This window comes from Lynx rufus, unplaced genomic scaffold (assembly GCF_022079265.1).
Source record: "Lynx rufus isolate CCGP_SWC_20201006 ecotype Redwood Valley unplaced genomic scaffold, mLynRuf1.p SCAF_9, whole genome shotgun sequence".
Classification (NCBI taxonomy): domain Eukaryota; kingdom Metazoa; phylum Chordata; class Mammalia; order Carnivora; family Felidae; genus Lynx; species Lynx rufus.
This window is the reverse complement of record NW_025814897.1, coordinates 9,659,348-9,679,480: the sequence shown is the minus strand read 5'-3', so window position 1 is coordinate 9,679,480 and position 20,133 is coordinate 9,659,348. Positions and strand designations below refer to the sequence as shown.

The window sequence follows — 20,133 nt, the reverse complement described above, 5'->3', positions numbered from 1 at the left end:
GGACAAAAACCACAGCAAAGAGCTCAATGAAATGAAAATAAGCAATGTGCCTGATAGAGAATTCAAAGGAATGGTCGTAAAGATACTTACTGGACATGAGAAAACAGTGGAGGATCTCAGTGAGACCTTCAACAAATAGATAATTAAAAAAAGAACCAATAATAGAAAAATAACTCAGTAACTGAAATTAAAAATCCACCAGAAGAAATCAAGAACAGATCAGAGGATGCAGGACAAGACAGAGAGACAGAGGACAGAAAACTTATTAGAAGAAATAATAGCTGAAAATGTCCCTGAGATGGGAAAGGACACAGATATCCAGACCCAGGGGGCAAAGAAAGCCCCCAGTGAAATCAGTCCAAGGAAGTCTACACCAAGACACATCCTAATTAAGATGGAAAACAGCAAGAGAAAATAAAAGCAGCAAGAGAAAATAAAAGCATTACCTAACAAGGGTAACCCCATAAGGCTATGAGTGGATCTTTCAGCAGAAGCTTTGCAGGCCAGAAGGGAGTGGCAGGATATATTCAAAGGGCTAAAAAGGAAAAGCCTGCAACAAAGAATATTCTATCCAGCTATGCTATAATTCATAAAGAAGGACAGATAAACAGTCTCCCAGAAAGACAAAAGTAAAGGGAGTTCATAACCGCTAAATGAGCCTTACCACAAACATTAAAAGGAATTCTTTGAGTGGAAAGAAAAGGCCACAATCAGGAGTAAAAAAACTAGCAAAGAAAAAATTGCACAGGTAAATACAAACATAATAAAAATAGATTAATCACTTATAAAACTGGTATGGAGGTTAAAGCACAAGAGCAGTAAAATCTATTCTATCTATAAAAATCAGTCCCAGTGTTCACAAAGTAAAAGGATGTAAAGTACGGCATCATATAGATAAGATGTGGAGGAGGGAGGTAAAATTTTAGTGCTTTTAGAATAGGTTCAAACTTAAGTGATCATCAACCTAATATGGACTTCTATATACCTAGGATGCTATATATCAACCTAAGAGTATTCACAAATCAAAAACCTATAATAGATAGGCAAAAAATGAAGAGGAAGGAGTCTAAGCACATCACCAAAGAAAGCCACCAAACCACAAAGGAAGAGAGTAAGAGAAGAAAGGAACAGAGAAGAACTACACAACAATCATAAAACAAGTAACAAAATGGCAAAAGTACATACTTATCAATAATTACTTTGGACGTTCTGGCAGGGAACACAGCTACTTGTATACCCTCAATAGTTAGTTTGAATGTAAATGGACCAACCGCACCAATCAAAAGACATGGGGTGACTGAATGGATAAAAAGCAAGACCCATCTATATGCTGCCTACAAGAGACTCACTTTGACCTAAAGACATAGATTGAAAGTGAAGGTATGGAAAAACATTTATCATGCAAATGGAAGCAAAAAGAAAACTAAGGTAGTAATACTTCTTTTGGACAAAATAGATGTTAAAACAAAAACTATAACATGAGACAAAGAAGAATACTACCTAATGATAAAAGGAATAATCCAACAAGGATATATGACAACTGTAAACATTTATGCACCCAATATGAAAGCACCAAAATACATAAAGCAACTATTAACAGACATAAAGAAAAAATCAATAGTAAGTAATACAGTAGTAGTAGAGGACTTTACCACCCCACTTACATCAATGGATAGATCACCTAGACAGAAGATCAACAAGGATACAGTGGCTTTGCATGACACATTGGACCAGATGGATCTAACAGATACATTCAGAATATTTCATCCCAACACAATGGAATACAGATTCTTTTCAAGAGCAAATGGAACATTTTCCCCAACAGATCACATGTTAAAGCCACAAAACAAGTCTCAAAAAATTAAAAAAGACTGAAATCATAGAATGAATATTTTCTGACCACAATGGTATGAAACTAGAAGTCAATCACAAGAAAAAATCTAGAAAGAACACAACTATATGGAGGCGAAACAACATGCTGCTAAACAATAAATGAGTCAACCAGCACATAAAAGAAAAAATTTTAAAAAATATGGAGACAAATGAAAATGAAAACACAATGGTCCCAAATCTTTGGAATGCAGCAAAAGCTGTTGTAAAAGGAAGGACTATAGCAATACAGGCCTCACTCAAGAACCAAGAAAAATCTCAAACAACCTAACCTTACAAATAAAGGAGCTTTAAAAAGAATAACAAACAAAGCCCAAAGCCAGTGGAAGTAAGGAAATAATAAATATTAGAGTATAAATAAATGAAATAGAGACTAAAAAATTAGAACAGATCAATGAACCAAGGATCTGGTTCTTTGAAAAGATCAATAAAATTGATAAAACTTTAGCCAGGCTCATAAAAATATACAGAGATGAAGAGGGAGGGAAGGAGGAAGAAATGACTCAAATAAATAAAGGAGGGGAAGCAACAACCTACACCACAGAAATATGAATGATTATAAGAGAATATTATGAAAAATTACATGCCCACAAATTGGACAACCTAGAAGAAATGGATAAATGCCTAAAAACATATAACCTTCCAAAACTTCAACAGGAACAAATAGAACATTTTAACAGACTGATTACTAGCAATCAAATTGAATCAGTAATAATTAAAAAAAAAACCTCCCAACAAACAAAAGTCCAAGACCAGATGGCTTCACACATGGATTCTACCATTTAAAGAAGAGGCAACACCTATTCTCACACTATTTCAAAAGATATAAGAGGAAGGAAAACCTCCAGATTCATTCTATGAGGCCAGCCTTATCCTGATACCAATACCAGAAAAAATGTCTACAACTCTTCCCCCCAAAAAACTATATGCCAATGTCTCTGATGAACATAGATGCAAACATCCTCATGAAAATATTATCAAACTGAATCCAACAATACATTAAAAAAATCACTCACTACAACCAAGCGAGATTTATTCCAGGGGTGCCAAGTGTGGTTCAATATTCACAAATCAATCAACGTGATATATCACATGAACAAAAAAAGGATAAAAACCGTATGATCTCAATAGATGCAGAAAAAGCTTTGGAAAAGTACAACATCCATTCATGATAAAAATCCTCAACAAAGTAGGTTAGAGGAAACATACCTCAACATAATAAAGGCTGTATATAAAAAGCTCACAGCGAACGGCATACTCAGTGGTGAAAAACTGGGAGCTTTTCCTCTATAATCAGGAACAAGACAAGGATATACACTCCCACCACTTTTATTCCACATAGCACTGAAAATTTTAGCCACAGCAATCAGACCAGAAAAAGCAATAAAGGTATCCCAATTGGTAAGGAAGAAGGAAAACTTTCACTATTTGCAGGTGACATGATACTATATATGGAAAACCCGAAAGACTCCACCAAAAAACTATTAAAACTGATGCATGAGTTCAGTAAAGTCACAGGATACAAAATTAATATACAGAAATGTGTTCCATTTCTATGACTAATAATGAAGTAGTGTAAAGAGAAATTAAGAAAACAATCCCATTTACAATTACACTGAAAATAGTAAAATACTTAGGAATGAACTTAACCAAGGAAGTGAAAGATACGTACTCTGATAATTATAGAACACTGACGAAGGAAATTGAAGATGACACGAACAAATGGAAAGATATTCCATGCTTATGGATTAGAAGAACTAATATTGCTATAATGTCCATATTACCCAAAGCAATCTACAGACTTAATGCAATCCCTATCAGAATGCCAATAGTATTTTTCACAGAGCTAGCATGAATAATCCTAAAAAGTCTATGGAGCCACAAGAGACCTCAAATAGCCAAAGCAATTTTGAAAAAGAAAAACAATGCTGGAAGTATCACAGTTCCAGATTTCAAGATATACTACAAAACCGTAGTAATCAAAACAGTGTGGTACTGGCATAAAAAGAGACACATAGATCAATGGAATGGAACAGAGAGTCCAGAAATAAACGCATACTCTTATGGTCAATTAATCTATGACAAAGGAGGTAAGAATATAAAATTGGAAAAGGCTTCTTTAACAAATGGTGTTTGGAAAACTGGACAACTTATGTTGAAGAATGAAAATGGACCACTTTCTTATACCATACACAAAAATAAAGTCAAAATGGGCTAAAGATCTAAATGTGAGACCTGAAACCACAAAACTCCTAGAAGAAAACATAGGCAGTAATTTCCTTGATGTTCGCCATAGAAACCTTTTTCTACATATGTCTCCTAGGGCAAGGAAAACAAAAGTAAAATGAAACTATTGGGATTACACCAAAATAAAAAGCTTTTGCACAGTGAAGGAAGCCATCAACAAAACAAAAAGGCAACCTACTGAATGGGACAAGATATTTGCAAATGATATATCTGATCAGGGGTTAATATCCAAAATATATAAAGAACTCATTACAACTCAACACCAAACACATACACACACACACACACACACACACACACACACACACACACACAATCTGATTAAAAATGGGTAGAGGACATGAATAGACATTTTCTCCAAGGAAGACATACAGATGCCAAAGAGACACATGAAAAGATGCTCAACATCATTCATCCTCCAGAAAATGCAAATCAAAACCACAATGAGTTACCACCTCACACCTGTCAGAATGGCTAAAATAAAAAAAACATAAATAACAAATGTTGACAAGGACACAGAGAAAAGGAATCCTTGTGCACCACTGGCGGGAATGCAAACAGGTGCATCCACTGTGGAAAACAATACGGAGGTTCCTCAAGAAATTAAAAATACAATTACCAGGGTGCCCGTGTGGCTCAGTTGGTTAAGCGTCTGACTTTTGCTTTCAGCTCAGGTCATGATCCCAGCGGTGTGGGATCGAGTTCTGCATCAGGCTCTGCACCGAGTGTGGTGCCTGCTTGGGATTCTCTCTGCCTCTCCCTCTCTCTCTGTCCCTCCCCTGATCACACACTCTCTTGCTCTCTCTCAAAATAAATAAACAAACATTAAAAAAATACAATTACCATATGACCCAGTAATTCCACTACTGGATTTTTACACAAAGAAAATGAAAACAGTGATTTGAGAAAATATACGCACCCCTATGTTTCTTGCAACATTATTTATAATAAGCCAAGATACTGAAGCAACCCAAGTGTCCATCAATAGATGACTAGATAAAAGAGATGTGGTAGATATAGACATAGTTACAGATAGATGCCTGTATCTATGTCTGTATCTATATCTATATCTATATCTATATCTATATCTACATCTACATCTATATCTATATATCTATATCATGGAATATTACTTAGCCATAAAAAAGAATGAAATCTTGCTGTGACAACATAGAAGGACCTAGAGAGCATTATGCTAAGTGAAGTCAGACAGACAAACACCATATGATTTAACTCATATGTGGAGTTTAAGAAACAAAACAATGAACAATGAGGAGACAAAAAAACCAAATTCTTTTTTAAAAAATTTTCTAATGTTTATTTATTTTTGAGAGAGAGACAAAGTGCAAGCAGGGGAGGGCAGAGAGAGAGGGAGACACAGAATCGGAAGCAGGCTCCAGGCTCTGAGCTTGAATCCACCAACTGCGAGATCACGACATCACCTGAAGTTAGAAGCTTAACCGACTGAGCCACCCAGGCGCCCCAGAAACCAAATTCTTAAATATAGTGAACAAACTGGTAGTTGCCAGAGGGGAGGTGGTGGTGGGGATGGGGAAAATTGGTGAAGGGGATTAAGGGTACACTTAGCACGATGAGCACTGAGTCATGTAGAGAATTGTTGAATCACTACATTGTTTGTGTACCTGAAACTAATATAACACTGTATGTTAATTATACTTGAACAAAAACATGAGAAAAAAATAATAGTATGGCAGAGGGTTTTCGTGATTAAATGAGTTATTTCATGCAAGGTATTAGAACATTTTCTGGCATGTACAAAGTACTTAATTGATTCTCCTCACCATCATTTGAGACATTGGACTGTAGATTGGTAAAATGACTTCTATCAGTCCCCTTAAAAGAGAGATTACTAAGTACTCTGTTCCAGCTGCTTAATCCTAAGGTATATCTACCACCTGAAAGGCTCCTTCGTGGTCACCTTGACCTTCTTGGCTGCATGATGATTGCTCCATAGACAGGCAGGAAACCAGATTTACCTGAAGCTGGGGGGTGAGAAGGTCCAGGATGGAGAGGCCATACTGGTAAACCACAAACTCCCTGGCAGAAAGGTCTGTGGCTTGCACAGCGATAAGCTCTTCCTTCAGCATTATCTGAGGTTTCGGGACATCCTGCAAACAGTTTTCTGAGGCTACAGAGGTAAAGAGAACACAGTAACGATTCCACTGATTTTTCTGTACAGTGATGATTTTAGTCAGGGCAACAACAACACAATTCAGCTTAGGAAAAGGTGTATTTGCATCGATCGGTCCATCCACCCATGCCAGATACGTACACTGTGCCTTGGATCCTCCTGCCCATTTTCATGGAAAAGCAAGTGAGCCTCAGTCAATAGGAACAGAGGTGCCCAGAACAACAACAAAAAGATGAGGGTCTGGAGAGGATGGCAACCAATTTTCTTCTACGTGTTTCATAGGGTTGTTTGGAGCACTAAATGTAATGTACTCAGAACTGGGACTGGTACATAGCAAGCACTCAGTAAATGCTAGCTCTATTAACAAAATAATCTTACTTCCTCACAGATTGTCTCTAATGGGCCTTGGGTATTTAAGCATTTTGTATGATCTTTTTATTTTTGAGAAGACAATGAAAAAAGCTTGGGTAGCATGGCATAGCAAAGAATCCTGGGCTAGTAGCTAGAAGACCTGAGTTCTGGTCCAGGTTTTGGAAGACCCTGGGAAAGACACTAAACTTCTTTGAACATCAGCTCTTTCATCTATAAAACGTACGTTAATAATCTTTCGCCATCTTACAGAATTAGAGTTTGGGTTACGGGGTGTAAATAAGACAATGCATGAAAAATTGCTTTCAACATCACAAAGTCAATACCATCGTAAGACAATGGAGGTTGAAGTGTGGGTGAGAAGCCACTTCTCTGTTCACACTCTTCTTAGTTTTCCCCCTAAAGGAGGGGGAATTAATTAATTAGTCGAGTTCTGGGTCAGCAAACATTTTCTGTAAAGGGTCCAAAAAATAAGTATTTTAGGCATTGCTGGCCAAGAGGCAAAACTGGGGTTCAAATTCAGCGTTCCCATCGTTGTGCTGGAAGTGGGGCCTCCCTCTCCCACGGCGCCTTCCCTTCCTTCTCTGGAACGCAGTGATGTGTCCTCCTGGGAACTCACCACCATATACCGCCTGCACCCCCTTTTGGCAGTGCCTTTGCAGCGTTGGATAATTGTCCACATGGGTAGGGAGGTTAAGAGCACAGGCTGCGGGACTGAATTCCAGCTGAACTCCTTGATTTTTGACAACTCACTGGACCTATTGGGACGCCTCAGCTTCCCTCTCTATAAAATGAGTAAAAGTACCTACTTTACTGGGTTGGTGTAGAGATTAAAGGAGCTAACGTATCCAAAGAGTGAGGAGAGCGCATGACAAATTGCAAAGCCCTCCGTACACATGTTATTCTTCTTTTGACTTCCCCCACCCCAATCATTTACAAATGCAAAACTATTTTTAGCTCGTGGGTCACACAAAAACAGACAGCTGGCTGGAATTGGCCTGCCGGCCATAGTTTGCAGATCCCTGGTCAAATTCAAGGATGTTTATGGAACTGCGTTGACTAATGGCTTGCATTGTGGTCAACTGAAAGGCGTACGGTATCTCCTCTTAATCCTCTTCCACTTGGGCACTGAGTGGATTGAAACAGATCTAATTCTTCAGGGCAAGGCCAGCCATTTTTTTTTGACTGCAAATGTCAAGGGGTGGTATTGGTAAAGTGATCTGGAGTCCCTTTTTGGTGCAAGGTCTTCCTTTTCTTTGTCTTCTGCCTATCTCCCCGCGTCTCACACTTTCCATTAACTCCTTGTAACATGTGGCTGGCCAGCATGGGGTAAAGTCCCAAGATTTAGATTCAGTGTTTAGTGGAAAGATAGGCCTTTAGGAATTCCCTTTTGAAACTGACCATATTAGTATCACAGTGGAACTCTGACTCCTATTTGTTATTCCTTATACAGAAAAATCTCTTAGGAATCTTAGGTTGGGGGTGAGGGGAAAGGGATAATTGGTGACGCAAGATTCTGACATTCCCAGTCCCTGGGGTCACACCATCGAACACATTCAGTGCGCCATGAAAGTTCCAAGCAGGGGCTACAGGGAAAGGAGGTTACCTTGTTGGTGACGCAGTTGTGCTTGTAGTTCAGCTTCCTCCTTGCGGGCTTGGGACCAGATGTCTACTTTCTTCAGGGTAGAAAAGACTGGTGAGGTCCACGCGATGTCAACTTTATCTGTATCTGCACAGAGACGGGGGGTAGTTGTGGCAGTAAGAGCACAGGACTGGGGCTAAATGAGAAAGAGCCAGATGTAGTGTTACAAGTGACAGGTGGCCTGTAAGATGGCCCCCCTGATTCCCCTATGTGTATCCACCCCCTTGTGTTATCCCCTCTGGTTGAGTGTGGGTTGGACCTAGTGATTCATTTCTAATGAATCAAATATGGCTCAAGTAACGAGATCAGGATACAGAAAGACTGTGGCTTCCATTTTTTTTTTTTTTGCCCCTTCCCACTTGCTTGCTCTGAAGGAGGCCAGCTGCCATGTTGTGAGCTGTCCTGTGAAGTCCAGGTGGCAGGGAATTGATTCCCCAGGTGAACCTTGAGATGACCGCATCTCTGGCCCAACACCTTGATGCGGCCTGTATGAGACCCTGAGGCACTGGCCCCCAGCTAAACTGCACCCAGATTCGTGACCCACAGTAACTGTGAAATAAAAAATGTTTGTGGTTTTGAGCCACAGAATTTTCTGGGAGTCTGTGGTAACAGCGATATATAACTAACACGTTGGGTTTCTCTGTATTCCTCCTGAAGAACGTACTGTGACCACACCCTTACAGTGCCAGAAGCCCTAATGGTTTATTAGAACTTACCAAAACATGGCCAACATTGGCAGCAGAAATGAATGCTGGGCCAGTGACCAGCCTTACCTGTTCCTGGCCCCTGATCCTCTGGTCCTGGACCATAACCTTGAGCCCCCACTAGCGCTGCAGTGAGGCTCTTCAGGAAGGGGACCAAGAGTGGGCAGGCAGCAGCCTGGTCCCTTAGAGAAGCCGTGACTGTTCCGTAGAATCTGTCTCCAGGGTAATTCTCCAAACACGCAGGGGCTCCTGAGGCAACAATCTAGGACAAAATAGTCAGCACCTGGTTCCATGCATGGTTCCCACCTGTCCCATGTGGCTGCTTTGGGAGCTTCTCGCTGAAGCCCCCACCAAATTGGACATGCAGATCTCCTTGGCCGAGTCCAGAGTCCGTACCTGGGTGTGCAAGAGGTGGAGGCGGCTAAGCTCCCGTTGGTACTGTAAGTGACCGAGGGCTCGATCGAGAAAGCTCTGTCTCTCCCTTACCACCTCCTGAAACTCATCAGAGAGATGCTGAACCACCTAGAGCACAGGAAATGAGACGCCCGAATGAAAACAGAGCTTTTCTCTCTCTTCTTGTTCCCCTCCCAGCCCGTCCACTTCTCCTCAGGGCACCCCCATCCCTGAGTATTACGTCGCCCCGAAGAACCGCATCTCACGACATAGGAGGATGCGCGCGTTGTACCTGCGTCCCCTCATCAGCCTCCGAGCCTCACCTTCCTGAGACGGTTCCAGATCTGGGGGCTCTGACCCCTACTCTGCTGTAGCCACGTCTCCTCCTCCTGGCCCTGCAGCCGGCGCACCGCTTGCCCCAGCTTCTCTGCTGCGTGTCCCAAACTCTGCAGGACTCTCCGCGTGCCTAGCGCCACCTGTGCCTCCTGCTCCCCCTCCTCTCTGTCTGCTGCAAGGGGCAGAGAGAAGAGCCATGTCTGGGGACAGGGAGAGGAAAAGACACAGTGGTTTACTGCACCTGCCAGGTCCGAGCCAGGGCCTGGCTGGGAGCCCGGGAGGTGAGCACATTCAGAGGGCAGGAGGGGCTCCCCACTCCCGGGACTTCTGCCCTGGGGATCTGGGCCCAGGGGATGCTGTCCCACCTCGAGAGAGCAGGCCCCGCTCTGGGCCACTCTGCACGCTCAGGGCTCTGGCTCTCCTCTGAGTCTCCTGCAGGTGGCAGGACTCCAGCGCAGCACAGGCCTCCTCGGCAGCCCTCAGCTACACAGGGCAGGAAGCGCACAGAAAGAGGCCTCGAGAGGAAGGCAGGAGCTCTGGGCTGCGCCCCCTCATGCCGGCCCTTCCTCCTCCTCTTCTTCCTTCTCCTCCTCCTCCTCTGTCCTGAGACGCTTAGGGGTGACCAGAGTCTAGGGCCCGGAGCCAAGGATCCCAGGCCTCTGACTGCCCTGCGATGGGTTCCGTGTTTTCTGTCAGCAGGCGTGACAAAGGCTCCACACTTACAAAAGAAACCTGTGTCGTCTGGGTAAAGGTCCGTGTGGGGACCATGAAGTGGCACCTCTGGGCCTCACCTGTCGCTGGGCATCTTTGCCCGGAACGGAGAGGAGCTCCTGGCTCAGGTGCCCCAGGTGTTCCGCTAGACGCACCTCTTCTTGCTCCCGGCGGTGCCAGTACTGCTCCCGGGCTCTCAGCTCCTTCTCCAGGGCGTCCAGCTGCAACATCCGGCTTGTTTTAGGCTCGCACGTGGTTTTTCCTCGTGGCCTGAGGTCTGGCTGATGACCCCGAGCTTCTCCAGACACGGGCCTCCCTCACCCCCGGGTGTCCATGACTGAGCTTAGCGGGGCGGTCGACTTGGTTGTAGATGGAAAAGTCATAACCAAGTGCCTTCTTCAAGTTCCCAGTCTCCTTCTCGCTCCTTCCAATGCCCGGATTCTCTGGAGCCACCTGGCCCCCTGTTCCCACCTTCCTCTTGGGAGGCCAGGGCAGGTGGGTGCATGACAGCAGGAAATTCTCATCCCCTCCTATCACCCCTTCATACTCATCTGGGAAACTGTGAGTCGGGGCTACAATTAAAATGTCTTGGCTTCTAGCGAGAATCTTTTACAGCATATCCATCTTTGTTCCTTAAATGCACTAGGCTGAGAACATAACAGGAGGACCCTAAGTTATTTCCATTTTCGTGGAGGCCTGCCAAGGGCTGAATTATTGCAATAACCTCCCGACGGGGTTCCTGCTCTAGCCTGGCCCTGTTCCCATCCATCCTCTGCACTGCTGCCAGAGGGAACTTTCTAGAATGCTGACTATATGTACACACGCCCACACATAAAGATGTCTGGAAGGAGGTATGCCAACCTGTTAATAGTGGCTGCATTTTGTGGGAGACGGGGGTGAGGGGAGTAGTGTCTGGGTGGGGGGCTACTGATGGCAGATGGGATAACAGGAATGAGGAAGAGGGATCTCGTGCTTCTTCATTTACATACATTAAAAAATGTAGGATTACGAGTAATTTATTTTCTTTTTGTGTCGTGCCAAGTTTTCCAAATGTAAGAGTCTTAAGAATATTCGTATCTGATCATATCACATGTCTACTTAGAAACCTTCAGTGGCTCCCCATGGCTTTCACGATAAAGTCGTATCTCTGGGCCTCAGCCAGGCACCCAGGGTTATTTGTGATTTGTTTCCTCCCTTCCTCACTGGCCTCCCCTGCTGCCTTGGCCCCAACACCCCCCTTACTCTCCTGGAAATGTTGTGGTCTCGCACTGGCCACCCTTGGGCTTGCTGGCCGCTGGGGCCATTTCTGACTCATGGTTTCAGCCCAAGTGTTGCCTTCTAGGGAAGCTTTCCTTGAGCTCTCCTCCACGTGATTTAGATGCCCCCTGCTAAATGCTCCCTTAACACCCTTACAAACCATGATCATGGTGGGAAGCCATGGGAGGCCAGTTTCCTGAGGGTAGGAGCCCTGTCTAGTATTTTTGTATCTCAACACCCAACACTGTGCCCGGAACATAGAGGGTATTTAATACGCAGCCGCGTATTACAGCATAAACTGCTCCTACATACCAGCCTGGGGTCACTCACTCCCCGAGGTAGGGCCTCCAGCATCTGGACAATGGGCACCACCACTCCGGAACAGGGATCTGTCTGAGCACCAATGACAGGACCAGGTTCCCCAGTCAAGGGGTCTATGGCTTGAGCCCCAATCGAGATTGGGACAAGACCTGTGGGAAAGAGGGAAAGAAGGGAGGGGTGGTCATTGAAAGAGGTAGACAAGGCTGGAATGGAACCAAAGGAGCCCTTAGAACCCTTTTTGCCCTTTGAGAGGTTCTGATCTGGACTGGAGAGCTTCCTGGAGACCACAGACCCTGAGGGTGAGGTTCTGAAGTGCTGGTTTTGGAAAGGACCCAGTTTTCTCAGTGGGGGATAAATGACCTGTGGTCCTGGGGTTCTGGAATCTCTGAGCACTTTATTTTGGGTCCCAGTAGCCCTAGTGGAGGCATCGGAATGGCCCTATTCTGTGGTTCCTGAGCAAATGGGTTGGGGGTACCCCTCCTGAGCTTTCCAGGGTTTTCTTTCTCGGGGCTAAGTCACATTCCAGATCCCCCTGGGGCTTTCGCAGGCCCCCAGTTCCCTCCTACCTTTGCCATCCGCATCTTCCATCGAACCCGCCAGGGGTGTGGGGTCACCAGAATTCCTATCAGTCTCCATGCCCAGGATGGGCACCATGAGCCCCGAGCCCTCAGGGTCTGGGATCTCCATCCCATAGAGGGCTGGGACCCACAGCTCTGTCCCTGGATAGCACATCGTTCCTAAGACAAGGGGAGGGGGCAGAGAAGGGGAGTGGAGGGTCAAGTTCCAGGCTCAAAGAGCTATATCCCTGACGCTGACCATACAGGCTTCCCTAGAAAGACTGCATTTGTTTCCTTTGGGGCCCAGCTTAGCATTTTGAATTCAGAATGAAGAAAGTGAGTGACGACAGGACTTTTGAGAAGCTGAGAACAATTTCCAGGCCACACTAAAAAGATAAAAGAAGGAAACAAATATTCGTGAGCACTCTCTATATACCAGAAATCTGAGCTAGGAAGTCCACATATATTACATTTTGTTTGGGTGTACAACTAACTCTGAAGTATATACTATTTTTATTTTCATTTTAAAGATGTTAAAACAGAAGCAGAGTGAGGTTTAGTAACTTGCCCAAACTAAGTCAGAGAGTTAATAAATGGTGGGGCAGAGCTTCAAACTCAACTCAGTTCTGTCCCCACACCCTGGTTCTTTTTTGTCACATCATGGGCAGAAGCTTCTAGAAAGAATGAGTGAGATAAGCTCCAGGAAGAGGTCCCTCCTACTTCCTTTCCTTGCCCATCCTCGTCCTCGTATTAGGAGAGGTAGAGGGGAGGTGGAGGCAGGGGTGACTCCTTTCCCGAGTTTATGAATGGGAAGCTGGAGGTTATGGTTGAATAAGGGAGAGAGGGGAGGCAAGGACCCAGGCCTGGCTGTGCAGCTCACTAGCTGTAGGACCCTGGTTGGTCAAGCCACTAAACTCCCTGAACCGCCCAGACTCCTCAGTGCAAAGTGCGTGTTATAACACATTATGGTGTTGGGAGCCCTGTGACATAACGAGAGAATATACACTTTACAAACATAACGTAAGACCCAGCAGGGTTGGCGAGAGAGGGCAGATTTCAAGCCGAGCGTTCATGGGGTCATCACATCCCTTCTCTCTTCCCTTGGTCCCGTGTGTACCTGACCTGTGAGGCTGCAGTCCTGTCCCTGAGCTAATGAGATGAGAGTATCCAAGCACCCGGTCAGCCTGGGCCTGGGGTTTCAGGGCCTGAGAGCTAGGTCTAGGTGAACAGGTACCTAGCCTTCCTCCGCCGGCCGCGATGCCACCTGCTGTCTCCAGCTGCCGCTCTAGTCTCCGAGCCTGCTGCAGGACATGGTGCAGACTCAAGGCCAGTGCCTGTCTCATGTCCTTGATGGCAGCCTCCAGAAGCCCCTGCATCCTTGACCCTGGCCTCTCCTGGTAGCTGCGCAGCACAGCAAGCACTCGCCTCTGGGCCACCAGCACGTTGGCATCCAGCAGGGCCTGTGATCCTCCCGTGTGGGGCACTGTCCTGCCCTCCTGTCGCGCAGCTCCCTGGAGCCGGACTGTCTTCCTGCTCAGTGGCTCCTCGAAGCTGTCGCCAGGCAGCATAAGGTTCCCCGAGGCGTCTCGCAGCCCGCCCAGGGCAAGCACCTGACCTGGAACCCCAGAGGGTGAGGTAGAAGGGGGTCTGAGCGGAGATGCAGGGATACGAGGAATGAAGGAGAGCCGGGGCCTGCACACAGTAAGCGACAGGCATGGGGGACTAGACGATGGGGGAAGGGGAGAGGGCCGAGGGGTAGAGAGGTGGTGGGAGGAGCAAATGCCCCTTCTTGGTTGAAAACCTCCCCTTACTTTTACTGCAGAGACAGCTCGGGTCTCTTTCCCCCCTGGACACCGCGCTGGAGACGGGGAAGGGCCAGCGACGCCGGGATGCAGAACGAAGGTGGGGTAAGAGCAGAGTGAGGAGGAAGGGTAGAAAGAGGGGTTTGGGGTGGAGTTTGCAGCCTGGACCGGAGCACGGAGGGTGCAGGGGGAACGGGAGGCCAAGGGCGGACAGGAGAGGCTGGGAGCACAGCACTGAGGCTGACAGGACACCTGTGTCTTCATCCAACCCGACTCCCAGGATTGGCGAGATGCCTCCAGTGACTGGATCCTCCATGGGGCCCCCCAGCTCTAGAGGGGCCAAGGTCCTGGTGAGAGGGTTGCAGTATGTGCCCCCAAGAGCGAGCCACTGCCTCGTCTGAGGGTGCAGGGTCACAGCCAGCACGGGCACCTCGATGCCAGTTGCAGGGTCTGTCATGACAGCCCCCATCTGTGACGTCCTTCGTGGCTGCAGGACGGGCAGGCGGGCGGTTGGAGGGGAGCCTGTGGCGGGGCAGGTCGGGTAGGGCACATAGGGGAGGACGGCAGCCTCTGACGTTCGGACGCCACCTGGACAGGGAGACAGGGAGGTGTTGGTCCTCTTGACATGTCGGCCTCCCTGCCCCAGCCCTGCAGAGCCTTCTTTCACCGAGCTGCCCTCTGCAACCGGCACCCTCTGCAGCCACAATGCTCAAATGAGGAGGGGGAGGAGGCGTTTACTGCTCTGCTCGTCATCACACCCCACCGTGCAAGGACAGAGCCCTGCTCCCTGCCCCGTGCCCCCTGGGGGTTCATTCCAGAGGGCACCAGCAGACCTGGGCTGGGCGGGCGGGTGCTACGTAATGGTCAGGGTCTCACCGGAACCGAAGTCAGTGGTGGGCACCAGGGTAGCTCCCTGCAGATCGTACCCCAGGTTTCCAGCTTCAGGCAGCACCCTCCCGGTGTCAGGGTGGACGAAGTAGCCAGGAGGTATGGACCCTGCATGGCCACTGGCCGGAAGCATTGCACAGTTGGGGCCGGGGACCATCAGCTTGGTGACCGGATTCACACGGATGTCATCGGCGCCCCCTTGAGGGCCTGCTGAGGCTGCGGGAAGTCAAACAACAGCTCAGCCCTGGGTGTGAGGCCAAGGGGGCGGGTTGGGGGCTCCCTGGGCTGGTGCCTGGAAGGAGTTGGTAAGAACCCCATGCACAGCCCAACAGCAAGTGCTCCCAGAGGGCAGGGGATCTTGTCTTTGGCTGAGTGCGGGGCATGCTCTCCCACTGAAGACGTGACATTGCGATAGCATCGTATTGCAGGCTGGCAGTGCCCGGGAGGACCCTGGGAAAATGGTCTTGACAGCCTGTGGGGTGACCTGATGGGGCTGGGGACTCCCTGAACTCGGAGTGCCCACAGAGAACCCAAGAGGATCCTTTTCCCACCCTTCACTTCCAGAAGGCCAGCATTTTCCAAATGTGGCCTCTTGCACCCATGTGTCAGGCTTGTGCTCTCAAGAAGTGCTCCCTTAGATGTAAAGCTTCGCTTTGTGGTAGTTTTGCTGGTTTCCTCCTCTGTCCTTCCCATTTCTGAGGCTCTTTCTGCGGCACAGCCGTTTGCCCGGGGCACCGCACAGGAAGTCCCTCCCAACTTTGGGGGTTTCCACTTTGCTATGCCCTTCTCCTCCCCTCCTCCCTTGCCGGGTGTCTTAGGGGAGGGACCACGTTTCTGCGGGGCCTGCTGCCCTGAACGCAGCGCCACGTTTCCTGGGGAGCCCTGCCAGACGCCGAGCGGGACGCACCTGGCCGCAGCAGCTCTGCCCCAGTGCCGGTGCCCAGGACGCCCCAGGCCTTCAGGCGGTGGCCCTCCTGCAGCACAGCCTGGGACAGGCGGCTCAGCACGGCGTCCAGCTGGGGGGTTTCCCTGCAGGGCCACAGGGGGAGGCCTATAAGGGGAAGCGCAGTTTGGGATGGAGAAAGGACACGTCGGCGGCGTGGCCGGCTCGGGACCCCGCGAAGCCACCCTCGCTCCTCCCCTAAGCCAGATCTCATCAAGCCTGCCTCAGCCTCAGTGGATACACACCCTTCGGGGTTGGGCCCGGCCTGGGAGGACTTGGCGGGCCTGGAGCCCGCCTGTGCCTTCAGCAGCCGCCGAGCTGCCATCAGCGCCGAGCAGAAGGAGGCCCACTGCTCCTGCCTGGCACGGAGGTCTTGGCGGAGGAGCCTCAGCTGGTGACTAAGGCTTGCTGCGTAGGGGCCCGCTAGGCGCCCCCTGCGCCCCGCCTCCTCCTCCGCGGCCCTGGCAGCAGCCTCAGCAGCCTGGGGTCAGAGACAACACTGCCTGCTTGCCCGCAGGGCTGCAGACGCCAGGGACAGCAGCCCAGGGGTCGGACACCCAGCTTGCTCCAGAACATTCTGGGCAGGCCCCGCAGCAGTGGCAAAGGGGTGACAAAGCCCCAGGGGTGGCGGGTGGGGTGGGGCTAAGAGCCCTGGGGCAGTTGGAGAGGGGTCACGGGGCGGGGAGAAGGTAGGCTGGAGGGGGCGTGGGGGGGGGCGGTGTGGGGGGGAGGGAGGATTAGAGCCGGGGCTCAGGGAGACCAAGAGTCACATTTGGGCACAGGGACCGGACGGGAAGTTGTGAACGCATCCCAACCTGCTGCAGCTCGCTCGAGGGGCTCCCCAGAAGCCGGCCAGTAGAGGCTGGGATGCGACGCTCAGCACCCCACAGCTGCCGGAGAGAACGGGCTTCACTCAGGAGTCTGAGGCACAGGAGTTTGAGCTGTGCGAGAGGGCGGAGTTCACCTGTGAACTTGCTCCAGAAGCCACGCGATCGCTTTCATTGCTTTGATCACAGCGCCCTCTGCTGCCCGTTGGTGGAGGGGCGCCACGGCCCGGAGACCCTCAGAAGGAATGGTGAAGACCAGCCCAGGCAGGTCCGGGCACGCACAGACCGCTGGCCCAGTTAAGATGCTTGGACTACAAGTGTGCTCTGTTTTGCTCCCAACGCCCGTCACCCACCGGCCTGAATTTGTTCATGCCAGTTGGGCAACCGAGGACCTGGGATGGGGATCGGAGAGGCTCCAGAAGTGGCCCTAATAGATTCCCTATCACTGATCTGAGGCCCCCCAGATCTCGTAAAATCAGCCCTAAATTCAATCTGAAATCTTCTGCCTCCCTTCCCTTATACTTTCCTCTTTTTCCTGATTCCTTATGGGTAGATGGAGGATTTCTTCAGGTCCTACACCCTGCAACTAGCTCCCTTCTGAGATGCGTCTCCAGCCCCACTCACTTCTCCAGCTGCTCCCACTTACCTCTTCCTTGGTCTGGCCGAGTTTGGTTGTCACGGACACAGACTGCCTGAGCAGGATCGCAAAGAAACGTTCTGGGTCAAACCACTCCAGGTCTACCTGCTCCTCAGCCTCCCAGCGCCCCCCTGTCAGGGGAAGGGAAACAAGATTATCCTGAAAGGCAAAGATGAGGCTCCCTGCAGATCTCCACTGTGTCTTCTTCCTGCCGACCGTCAATGGTCTAGACATAGTCTTGCGGCTAAAAGTGTGGTCCTTGTACCAGCAGCTCCAGCTCTACTGAGGACCCTGTTAAATATGCAGAATTCTAGGGGTGCCTGGGTGGCTCCGTTGGGTAAGCATTCAACTCTTGATTTTGGCTCAGGTCATGATCTCACAGCTTCCTGAGTTCGAGCCCCACAGCGTCAGCGCGGAGCAGGCTTGAGATTCTCCCTCTCTCTCTGCCCCACCCCCACTAGCGCTCTCTCGGTCTCTCTCAAAATAAATTAAAAAACTGCAAAGCAGAATTGTAGGTTCCATCTCTGATCCATTGCGGGAGAAGATCCCCAGGTAATTCATAACCACATTTAAGTTGGAGAGGAACAAACAAATTCCAGGGCTGCTATCTGAGGACCATACTTTGAGTAGCAAGGGTAGAAGGTGAAACACCTCAGCGTGACGCATCAATGCCTTCTGCAACTTGCTCCTCTAGGTAGAATTTTCTAACTTGGGCACTTTGTACGTGGTTACGTTACTTTTCTTTTGGAAAGCTTTTATTTGGATGTCCTTACCCCCCTTCACACTGTGCACTTCTAGAATCAGGCAGTGTCTGGCATACGATAGGCGTTCGATAAATATTTACGGAGCAAATGAATAAATGAATGGAGGAGAAGGGAACACTGAGTAACCTAGGAACATGGGAAAAGGAAGCAGGATCTGGCCAATTGGGTTTGGGGACACTTCTGGGATTCTGGCACTTCCGTCACTCACCGTGATCTCCGCCAACCCTGGGGGTATCAGAGTCTTGGTGTGATGGGCCCCTCCTCACCAATGTCATCCCAGGTCTTGGGGAAACGTAGGCATCCAGGTTGTATCCTTGCTGATGCTTCCTGAAGGTGGGGCTGGGAGTGGCCTTCCTGGCCCAGCTCAGGCGGTGACACTGAATCTACACGGTATATAATGTGGTCATGCGAAGGACGGGGGGGAAGCATCTTCTTTGACGACTGGGAGGAGCGAGGTCCCTGCTCAGCCACACTTAGGGAGTGCCTCATCTTCTCTTGTTTGGACTATTCCAACAGTCTCTCTCTTTGTGGTTTTCCTCCCTAAATCATCTCTATCTTTCACCCCATCGCTAGACTAAAAATAAAAGTCTCACCAGAGTTTTTCTCTTGCTCAAAAGGTTTAATGAGTCCCCACTGCCCAGCAGGGCCCGTGGGACCATGCGGTCTCTCTGGTCTCTCCCAGCTTCAGCCTCATCTCTGTGCTTGCACCCCCGTGTTTGGCTCCCTGAGCAGGTGGATGTTGTTTCATGCCCCTGCGCCTTCACACATAATACTCCCGCCCTCATCCCTACCCCTCCTCCCTAGCCCATTACTCTCCCAGCCCTCAGCTCACCAACCCCTTTTCTCCTACAGGGACCGCATTCTTCCACGTCTCATGTTTCAAGCCTCTTTCAGGAATCACCTCTTGACAAGTCTATCCTGACCCACGGGGGGACAGTCACCTCCTTCCTTCGTGCAGCCGGGCACCCTGGACACGCTTTCATTATAGTGCCCTAATGTTTCCTGACATTCACTTGTTTCCTTGTCTATGTTCTCCTGATGGAACTTTGATCACTAGAGGCCTGAGGCTGTGCCTTTGTCACTTTTGCACCTTAGCAGCTATTATAATGCCTACCGCAAAAGGGGCACCTGAAGACCCACTTCTGTGGAATTGGAGAGGCAGTCTTGCCCGCTGGCTCAGAGGTCACTTGTCCATTTTACTCACCGACAGAAGCAGGCAGAACCCGAGGAGCAGGACAATCTCCCCCAGGACTTCCGGCCAGTCAGACCTCTTTGGGGGCCTGGGGATCTTGGCAATGCCAGTTTGGATGAGATACCCCGGAGTCGTGGAGGCGAAGGGCCCTTCTCCAAAGCACCGGCCCCCTGGCGGGAGGGTGCGGACGTACTGGGCAGAAAGAAATCTGTTCAGCCTTTGTCCTACTGTCTGCCAGAGACTGGCAAGGGGACGGAGCGGGACCCCGGGCCTGTCAGCACGAACCAAATAGTCCAGATCTTTGTGCATACCTCAGGGGAGCAGAATCTGAGTTTTTCCCAGGACACGAATTCACAGGAAGCAACTGAGCAGCTGTCTGCACGTTCTGGGGCAAGGTCAGCACAGCCTCTTAGGAGCTGCGCAGACAGGATGAGATGCTAAATTCTGTGTGTGACCAAGTCAGTGCACCTGGATCGGTGGTGGCCTCATATGCAGGTCACA

At 49.0% G+C, this 20,133-nt stretch overlaps 1 protein-coding gene across 1 annotated transcript; it reads right to left on the bottom strand.

The window, feature by feature from the left end:
* Positions 1-10,090: 10,090 nt before the first annotated feature.
* LOC124505071 (uncharacterized) lies at positions 10,091-16,537 on the bottom strand. Its single transcript, XM_047070822.1, has 8 exons — positions 16,432-16,537; positions 16,177-16,320; positions 15,258-15,485; positions 14,634-14,969; positions 13,814-14,194; positions 12,589-12,759; positions 12,014-12,171; positions 10,091-10,665 (listed from the first exon to the last, which is right to left on the bottom strand). Exons 1-8 carry the CDS (start codon positions 16,535-16,537, stop codon positions 10,453-10,455), a joined length of 1,737 nt encoding a protein of 578 aa, XP_046926778.1. The 3' UTR covers positions 10,091-10,452.
* Positions 16,538-20,133: the final 3,596 nt, after the last annotated feature.

Bases quoted from the DNA above. Each gene is read 5' to 3' on its own strand.
- LOC124505071 (XM_047070822.1), bottom strand. From the start codon at position 16,537: ATGGCAGCTCGGCGGCTGCTGAAGGCACAGGCGGGCTCCAGGCCCGCC. The intron at 16,321-16,431 runs GCTTGATGAGAT...TTCCCCTTATAG, and splicing joins ATCCACTGAGGCTGAGGCAG to GCCTCCCCCTGTGGCCCTGC. The intron at 12,172-12,588 runs GTAGGAGGGAAC...TCTTTCCCACAG, and splicing joins GGAAGATGCGGATGGCAAAG to GTCTTGTCCCAATCTCGATT.